General features: G+C 35.3%; 1 protein-coding gene across 1 annotated transcript in view; it reads left to right on the top strand.

Annotated features, from left to right (window-relative positions):
• LOC107036404 overlaps window positions 1-10,174 on the top strand; it is a 59,671-nt gene that overhangs the window by 23,754 nt on the left and 25,743 nt on the right. The window contains exon 3 of the mRNA XM_015254347.2: window positions 5,932-6,234. Coding sequence (XP_015109833.1) covers window positions 5,932-6,234 — 303 coding nt within the window. The remainder of the gene's footprint in view (window positions 1-5,931; window positions 6,235-10,174) is intronic.

Below are 10,174 nucleotides of genomic sequence, written 5' to 3' on the forward strand. Positions count from 1 at the left end.
CCCCCCCTCACCCCCTGCCCAACCCGCGGATACAACAATCTCACATTAACGGGTAATCCTCGTTAAATTAACGAATGATGCTCGTCGTGCATCGGAAATACATTGTCCTTTTTTTTCAGAATTATATTCATCTGTTTCCATTATCAATGGTGTACTACATCTGGGGCTTTAAATCGTAAATTTCGATTGTTCATTTATTGTTATCAATTAAATTATCTCGGGGTTTATGATATTTTTGATTTAGAAATCGAGGTTTTTCGGAAATCAGCGCCATTAAATATTAATATACGCAATTCTGAGCCATCCTCTTGCCTATAGGGGACCAAAATTTGGTTTTAAGGCTCTATCTCTCATAGTTTCCGAGAAAATCGCGAAAAACCAAAGTGCCAAAAAAAATTGATTTAATTCATCTTGTATAGGGTGTGGGAAGTGGAAAAACGTAATTCTGAGCCGTTGATCTGCCTATACGGAACCCAAATTTCCTCAGGAATCGAATGGAATAGGTTTTGAGGCTCTATCTCCCATAGTTTCCGAGATAATCGCGAAAAACCAAAGTGCCAAAAAGATTAATTTAATTCATCTTGTATAAGGCCTAGGAAGTGGAAAAACGCAATTCTGAGCCGTCCTCTTGCCTATAGGAGACCAAAATTTGGTTTTAAGGCTCTACCTCTCATAGTTTCCGAGATAATTGCGAAAAACCAAAGTGCCAAAAAAAATTGATTTAATTCATCTTGTATAAGGCCTAGGAAGTGGAAAAACGCAATTCTGAGCCATCCTCTTGCCTATAGGAGACCAAAATTTGGTTTTAAGGCTCTACCTCTCATAGTTTCCGAGATAATTGCGAAAAACCAAAGTGCCAAAGAGTGTATGGAGTGTACGGGAGTGATTCACGCAATGGTGCGAATAGTCACGGTCTTTAGGAAATCTCCATGAAGAATAATAAAAAAATGAGAGTGCTTCGTCTGAAGTAAAAAAAATATTCTTGCAGACTTCAGTTATAGCGAACCATCATTAGAATTTAATTAATAAACAAATCATTCATTTTAAATAACAAATTATTATATGTTGACAAATTCATTTTCTTCTTCTTCTAAACAATAATTCAATTTCCAACTAATGAAATCTTTATTTCAGGAATCATTTGTTTATATCTAAAAAAAATTGTTGGATATGAATGAATGTCAAGTTTTGGTCTCAATAAACCTAGTCATTTGGTTCAAATAAAAATCATTTGTATCAAGTAGCCATTTTTTCATCTAAAAAAATTTTATTTGATGTAAAAAAAATTGGAATAAAAACCCAGTTAGCGTTTGAAAAAAGGAATGGAGCGCTGAACCCACCAGGAATTTAAAGATGATTGCTATTCCAAATAAGATAACAGAAGGTTGAAAAGAGGCATTTGCATACAATGAGCAGAAGCACTTTCTAAAGAGTGATTGAAACACGAGATGAGACTGCCCCCGAACACTTCCCTCCGTTCATCAGAAAATCTAGGAAAATTTTCTAAGACAGCGCTTCTTCACAAATCCGATGAAAATTTAATCTTATGACCCCCGTGTAATTAACCTGCGCGATAAAAGTCCATAACGATGGCAAAGTTTCCGAAACTTTGCTCCCAAACTCAGAAATTCTCTCCCCCATTCTCTCCCCCATTCTTCTTTTTTACACTTCCCCTATAGTATGAACATAACTCAAACTTTGAAGATTAAAATCCGAAGTAAATTCAAAACAGAAGTTAATATGAATTCTGGCGGTGTTCATAATTAATTTAGAAATGCAAAATTCATATGAAATTTTCAATTAAATTCATTCAACTCATATTAAATTTACAATTCATGTTAGAATTTTTTTTCTCCCATTTTTATTATATATATTGCCCCTATAATTGACTTTATTCCATGATTGAAGTCTAGTGTCATTGATAATAATTAATTTAGACGTGCAGAATTCACATTAAATTTTCAATTAAATTCATTCAACTCATATTAAATTTACAATTCGTGTTAAAATTTTTTTTCTCCTATTTTTATTATATATATTGCCCCTAGAATTGACTTTATTCCATGATTGAAGTCTAGTGTCATTGATAATAATTAATTTAGACGTGCAGAATTCACATTAAATTTTCAATTAAATTCATTCAACTCATATTAAATTTACAATTCGTGTTAAAATTTTTTTTCTCCTATTTTTATTATATATATTGCCCCTAGAATTGACTTTATTCTATGATTGAAGTCTAGTGTCATTGATAATAATTAATTTAGAGGTGCAGAATTCACATTAAATTTTCAATTAAATTCATTCAACTCATATTAAATTCACAATTCGTGTTAAAAAATTTTTTCTCATGTTTTTATTAGTATATTGCCCCTAGAGTGCACTTTATTCTATGATTGAAGTCTAGTGTCATTGATAATAATTAATTTAGACGTGCAGAATTCACATTAAATTTTCAATTAAATTCATTCAACTCATATTACATTCACAATTCGTGTTAAAAAAATTTTTCTCATGTTTTTATTAGTATATTGCCCCTAGAATGCACTTTATTCTATGATTGAAGTCTAGTGTCATTGATAATAATTAATTTAGAGGTGCAGAATTCACATTAAATTTTCAATTGAATTCATTCAACTCATTAAATTTACAATTCATGTTAAAAATTGTTTCTCATATTTTTATTGTACACATTGCCCCTCAAATGGGCCTCTGCTGGATCTTTATTAATTAAAATAATAAATAATAACACACAACAGCCATGAATAATTTTTTTTCAACTTTAAAATTATTCTTCTTCATTACACTCAACGACTCAACTGGAGTCTATTCACACCACTTTAAAAAGAAGAACGATGCGGACTGATGAAAGTTCCTTTCTTCCTCATGCATGTATCACTCGTGCGGAAGGATTACAGGAGAATAAAAGGATGAGGGCAATAGATGGAGACTTGAACCCTCTCGTGTATGTCCGGATGTGCACCAGCGAATTCGCATAATCGCCTGCCGCATAATTTCGCAAATTTGTCGCGGTTCAAAGGATCCTCCGCCTGAATTTTTGTCACCATCGTTCCACCACGTCCATTCTGGTTTCCTCCTTTTTTTATTCCTCTGCACGCTTTGTGAAAAACTCTTTGATGCATGAAATTGTCACTGATATGAATTCATTGCTTCACATTCCCGTTTGCTTGCAAAGTTACTCATTAATTATATTCATTAATTTGGGGATGCATCTCTGTAATTGCGACGAAAGTCTCATTAAATTTTTTTTTATTGTCGCGTGAATTTTGAGGTACCATTCTTTGAAATTTTTATGGTGTTGTAGCTAAAAAGTATGGAATTTCAAGGAATTTTGTTATTGAAAATTCAAGTAACTTTGGGAATTATCGCCATCTTGCTGCTAAAAAATTTGAAATTTCATTGAATTGTTACTAAAATCTGAAATTTCATCATTTTCCCTCCTGAATCGAGTTCAATGTCATTCTAAAAATGACTATTCAACATGAAATTACAATTTTTTTCCAATAGTGAATACAATCTAAGTAATCGAAGAGCAAAATGAACTTCAGGAATTTTTAACTAAAATTAAGAAAAAAATCCGAGACAAAGGATTTTTTGTTTTTTGCAAAATAGTTAATTTCTGACAAACGAACAGTAAAATTTGTGAGCTGTTCGTAAAAAGAATACAAAGAGACAGTTAAATTTAACCGCACTATCATCCTTTTTTTATTGTACGACACTTGGTGATTTTTTACTGCATTTTCCTGGCAATATTTCGTTTCAAAAATTTTGAATTTCCGCCCAAGAATTTTTTTAACAGTCTACACTGTTACAAATTATAATTAAAAATTTTTGGTTAAAATTCCCGGTCCATTTTTCCGGAATGTCCATCACATTCTAATTTCAAAAAAAAGTCAATGACAACTGTAAATTTCATTCAAATTATTTCCCAAAAATTACTAAAAATCGAGAAAATCCAGGTGAATATATTCTTGCATCTTCACTTTATCGAATATTCAGGGTGACTTTTGCCTGAATATCTACGTTTTCATAGGAAATTCAAGTATAAAAGTTCTAGTTTTAATTCCGGCGAAAAATTTGGAATTCCACTGAATTTTCAGTGAAATCTACAAGTCACGATTTGATTCCCCCTAAATCGCCTTTAATTCGACTTTTCCCACGAAAATTATTCAAAAGTGTTACTCGCCAAAACTATTCAACTCATATCGTTGAGTCTCCGTAAATTCCACCTAGGTTGAATTTATTCCGTGAAATGATCCTCCCCTGTTCACGGCTTTCAACACGTTCGAGTAGTGAATTTGCGGCGATTGCGTTAGACGCTGAGGATCGCTGGAGGGCTGTTAACGTCGCAGTATATACGTCAACGTCGATGATTGTTAACCGACGCGACGTGGCTGCAGTGTTTACAGGCGTGCTTGACACTCCAAAGTCCGCTATCTAATCAATCCGATGAATATGAATCGACAACAGCCGGTGAAACGAGGAAGAGCCGGATTTTTCACTGCAATCCCAACAAACCAGTGCGAACCAGTGTAAACACGTTATCTTTTAGGTACCAGGAACATCATTTATCTCCATATTTGAATCGAAGAATGCCTGGAAACTCTCGATATGTGGAATCAAGTTGCAATCGAAGAGCTGAATTTGAAAGTTTCTGAGCGAGATGGTATGGGATTGAAGGTAGCTCTTTTCCATCCGCAATGTGTTTGTATGAATGCTGGAATACCACTGGGGATTCCAATGCAACTTGATTTTCAACATCACACGACCCACAAGGCTACGAGGCGTTGGCATACATCGGGTTCTCCCCTGTCTTTGGCCGTGCGGTGGATATTTACTCGAGAAACAAGTTGGAAAACTCGTAGTCTCACTATTTTCGTCGGCCTTTCTCCGCATCTTATCTCTCCTTTCCTTGTAGAACGATTGAGCAATTTTTTCGGGGGATTTTGGCATTTTTGCGCTAGGGAAACACGAGCGGGTGCCGTTTGTCGTCATGTCGCAGAAATAAATGTGACGTGAAGTGTGAGGAAACAATAATTTTGTGGGAATTGAATAAATGGAGTCATTTGAATAGGTTGTAACGAAGCTTTTAGTCAAACTTAATTTTATTAATTAGAAGTTGAATCATGATCTGGATGAAGAGAATAAATTAACGTGTTTTTCGGCTGATCTCGAGAATTTTTGTTGCAACGGAATTTGTACGGATGCGTTTTATCGTTTATTATCAATTGGAATTTCGATTATTATCATGATCATGAATTTTTAAACTAATATTCATGTTTCAACAACTGTGAGACGTGAAATGAGAGGAAAAAATAATTTTGTTTTTATGATGCAAATTAAGATTTCATTAATTAGAAATTAAATCGTGATGTAAACAAAGAAAATAATTTATTAACATGTAATAACCCTTCATTCCGATCCACCAAATCGTTTATTCAATACTAATAAATTATTCATGTCAACAATTGAATCATTTTAATTCACATAAGTGATTTAATTAAATAATTCAGCTGAGTAGAGCAGGCGCATTAGTCCGTCAGTACCATCATACTCCCCAAATTTCAAAATGACCTCCTCGCAGTAGAAGATCGTGCGGAAAGACGGAATTCATGTGTCCATATCCTGTGACAATGTTTTCTTCATTGTTTACATGTAGCTATGAAAATAGTGTACATCATGTCCACATTTCAATTCATTGATTCAATTCGCATTTCATGTTTCTATGAAGAAGTGCAACTCCAGATGAAGTTTACAAGAGAATGCTCTTGACTAAAAAAATCATTATTTTCATGCTCTTGATTTTTACCCATGTGATGGACATATTTTGTTGATATCGACATTACAAGCGATGAGAAAATATTCGTCAATTTGGCACAAGAATTACCCGTCAATCTTCTCATCTTCTAGGCATAAATCAAGAGGCAGATGCAGTTCAGATGCTGTTAGCTAGGTACCTAAGACGTCGTCTGCAGGCTACTCAGCTGTCAACGCCCCCACCGCCCTCCGTCCTGTTCTCGTCAAATCAGCATCGGGCTAATGTTCGTCAAGCAACAAGACGACAGAACGATTTACCGTCAACGTTAGATGAGACCGAAGCGAGAGATAAGAAAGAGTTTCAGAGGGAAGAGGGAGAGTTTGATGATGACGCTGATGATCTCCAAGGGATCGAGGACAGCGATAGGGGGAGAACGAGGATTGATTTGCTTGCCGGTAAATTGAGATTTTTTTCCGCATCCTGAGAAATTGCGTGGTTGAGTTTAATGAAATTCTCTGACATTTTTGTGTCCATTTCGACAGGTTTTTTGTCGGGAATTGGTGGAATCCTTGATTCCGATGGGAATGCGTTTATTGTGTGAAGTACATCATTCATTAATTCCAAACGTGTTCATAAATTAATTATCTTTGTCATTATTTTATTTCTAATTGAAATCTTTTGGCATGAGAAACCATTTTTTTATATTTAAGCTTTATCGCGATCTATTTGAATCAATACATTCAATCGATTCAAATAAATAGACAAATAAAAAAATATTTCAATTTTTTCAAATAAATCATTCATTTATTCCAAATAAATTATTCTTACATTTCAGTAAATTAATCCTCTTCGGCATCTAAACAATGACTTCATTTTTAATTAATAAAATCATTAATTGAATCAAGAAAATATTTGTTTATGTTCAATGAGTTATTTTTGCTTGAAAGAGGAGAAATGCAAAGAAAATAAAGTTTAAGTTTGAATAAAAGATTTGTTACGATCCATTTATGTCAATCCATTCATTTTATTTAAACAAACAATTTCTCTAGGTCCGCAATTATTCGTTTAAAAAATTAATGGGGTGAAATAGTTAATGGATAAAATTCAATGCAAAATCGTGAGATGAGAGGGATCCCTCGACCTCACCTTCATCTCCTCTCGTTTTATTTTTCGGGGATTAAGCCCTTCGCTGTAAATATGAAAGCTCCCGGTGATAAAGCGAAATGGATGGCAAACAACATTTTAATCAAAGTTTCGGATGATTTACCACATAGCGATTTGGGGATTCCAGAATATTCTCCCCGAGCATTTTTCAAACTCCACTTTTTCAGTGTTTTTTTCAATCCCCTGTCGCTTTTTTTTCGATCGAAAATAGCCTGTTAGCGATTGAGCTTTGGAATATCCGGCGAAACTTTACCTGAACGCGTTATCGTAAATCCCCGTTGCGGATACGTGATATCAGACTTGAACTTTTAATCGAGCTTTTGCGGATGGTCAATGATATTGCAAAACGTAAATGGAGGGTACGCTTTCCGAATTGGAAAACTCATTCTCGATAACAATCGTCAATTTTTTCAATTGAATCGGAGTAGAATGGCGTTCATAGCGATGGGAATAACAGGAAAAAAATGAGGAAACGTGATTGGTGTTCTGAATTCGTTATGCAATTTGGCATGCAAAAATACTGCTGATCGGACAACAATACTCCGAGGACTGGATGACATCGCTGAAAAATTGGTTGAATGCCCGGAGAAAAAATACGAGATTTTTTCGCGTAGGAAAATGGGTGGAAGATTACTGTTGAATGTTTTTTTAAATTGGACGGAATTGCCGGGACGCTTTTTGGAGATTTTCGTCGCATTGTAGGTCCCCGGGAATTTCAACGATTTTCGCACGGGAAATTTAGAATTTTAGTGGAAAACAAACAGAAGTTGCAAAGTTCAATTTAATTATTCCGTGAAAATTAATAGGAATTTAATAATTTCAGATGAATATATTCTTGAATTTTTAGTTAATTGGAATTAATTAAGGAATTGTTGTCCTCCTGCAGCTCCAAAATTTTTAATTTCAACATAATTTTATGGAAATCGAGGATTTTTTATTTTTTTCTTCCTTCATGAAATTCAATATCACTCGTCTGAAAATTATAATTTAAGTGTTCATGAAATTTTAATTTTTCCAACAGAAATTTCAAAATTTTATAGAAAAATAATTTGAACTGTAAATTTCAGTTCAATTATTCCATGAAAATCAATCGAATTAATTCCAATTAATTAATTCTTGAATTAATTAATTGGAAATTCAGTTTAATTGGTGAAAATTCGAAGCAGTTGAGGAATTCTCGTCCTCCTGCAGCTCAAAAATTCTGAACTTCATCGAATTTTCAGTGCAATCTGTAATTTCATGATTTCCCTTCCTAAATCGCTTCAATGTCACCCCTGAAAATTGCTGATCAACTGTCCAGGAATTATTATTTGAAATGAAAGGAAAGAAAGTTGAACAACAAATTTTTTGTCAATTTTTCGTTGATTTTCATCTCTTTGAAGTCGGCCTTGTGTACAAGTTGGTACACTGCGGAGCAAAAAAAATAGATTTGGAATAGCGGGACCAAAAGTTCGGTAAAGATTTGTCTTAGAGGGTAGTCAAGTTGCTGCGCGAGTTCAAACAGGACTCTGGCAAAGTTCGATAGAGCAAATATTTTCCCGACAAACGAGACCTTTGAATAAACTTCGGGTACAACCCCACTTACTCGAAGCAAGTTCAACAATTACTATTTTCCCTCGAACGTGTTCTTCTCTCTTTATACTCCATCCGACTGTCTAACGACTAATATCGTTCGTGCACAGATGGATGATATGGGCAAAAAATATTTGTTTTAGTCCCAGGAATTTTGAAAATTGAATTAATTAAAATGAAAATTGAATTTATTCAAATAAATGTTTTCCCTGTGTCTTCCCAGAGAAATACTGAATGTGAATGTAATGAGACATTTTTTGGCTGAAGGCCCCCGCGCGATGGCCAGTCGCAAATTCCCTGGAACTTGCAACAAATTGCGTTAAAAATAAAAATAAATAAATAAACTTTTGCATTAAAAAATTTGCTATTCGTTCCACACTGATAAAAATTTTCCACTGAAATTCCCGTGAGGGGCTTGGAAATCTCTAACAAGTAACATAACGCTCAAATTTCAAGGAATTTTGTAATTAAAAATTCATAATTTCATGAAAAAATCCGTGGGAATGAGATTTTAACTCAATTATTCCGGACAAATTAATGAAAATTCAGAGAAATCTCTCCTTAAACTTGAAATCCCTCCGAATTTTCAGCGAATTCCTTCAAAAATTCTTGAAATTTCAAGGATTTCAAAGGAATTTTCTGAAAATTCAAGGAAATTAAGCAGTAAATACTCATTTTCACTTAAAAATTCATATAAATTGTGGAATTTCCGTCTTCCCGCCGCTATAAAATTCTGCCTTCCCCCGAATTTCCCCAAAAACTTGAAGTTCCATCGACTGTCTTCCCTCCAATCGAAATCAAGATCTTTTCCCCAAAAACTCATCCAATTTTTTAAAATCCTACAACACATCTTTTATTTCTCCGTGTTGCCACCCAAAGATAAAAACTTCTAGACCAACTGAATCCACATTTGCCTCAAAAATAGTCCCCCGCAGGGCAGTCCCGTCAGGGCAGTATTCAGCCCTAGAGTTTATATTTTCTCACGAGAAAGACAACCTCGCGATAACATTCTCCCTCTCCCACCGTGAACACCGCTTTCCCCTCCAACTAGAAACCGCAACTGCCAAAAATGTCGGCGTTCCCACGTATCCGGACTTATCAGTTCCGTCCCAAGCAATCACAAAATGCAAAATAAGATCCCTTAAACGTCCGACCCAGCGCTCTCAGCGTAAACCCACCCCCCAGCATTTGCAAACTCCATTGAGACTAGTCCCCTGGACTTAATTACACTTCTTGTGCAAATACCGAACTGTTGCAGAAGGGACTGGATGCATCATGCTCAGTGTAACATAACGTGACTGTTGTCGAGTCTTTGCAAGGCCTGGAGAGACGACAATTTGGCTTGACGACTGGCTCTGGCTTGCCAATATCTCCACTTCCTGGGCTCTCGTTATGCCCGAGCATGCTGTATCACGTGAGAAACCTCAAATACGGACGAGTCCTTCGGTATCATGCACTTTACCAAGTAAATTAGCCCTCGCGCTGGCGCACATGTCCCAACTAACGTATCTATCCAGCCCCTCGCCCTCTTCATTCCGGAGAATCCAAGGGGGAAGTAATTAATTCCGATATTATCCTGACGGGACAATTAAAATTAGTCGGCCCGTTATCATGCGGGACGTGGATTAATTGTTGCTAGTACCCCCCCCCCCCCCCCCC

Source organism: Diachasma alloeum, unplaced genomic scaffold (genome assembly GCF_001412515.2).
Source record: "Diachasma alloeum isolate Michigan unplaced genomic scaffold, Dall2.0 Dall_scaffold_00209, whole genome shotgun sequence".
Classification (NCBI taxonomy): Eukaryota; Metazoa; Arthropoda; class Insecta; order Hymenoptera; family Braconidae; genus Diachasma; species Diachasma alloeum.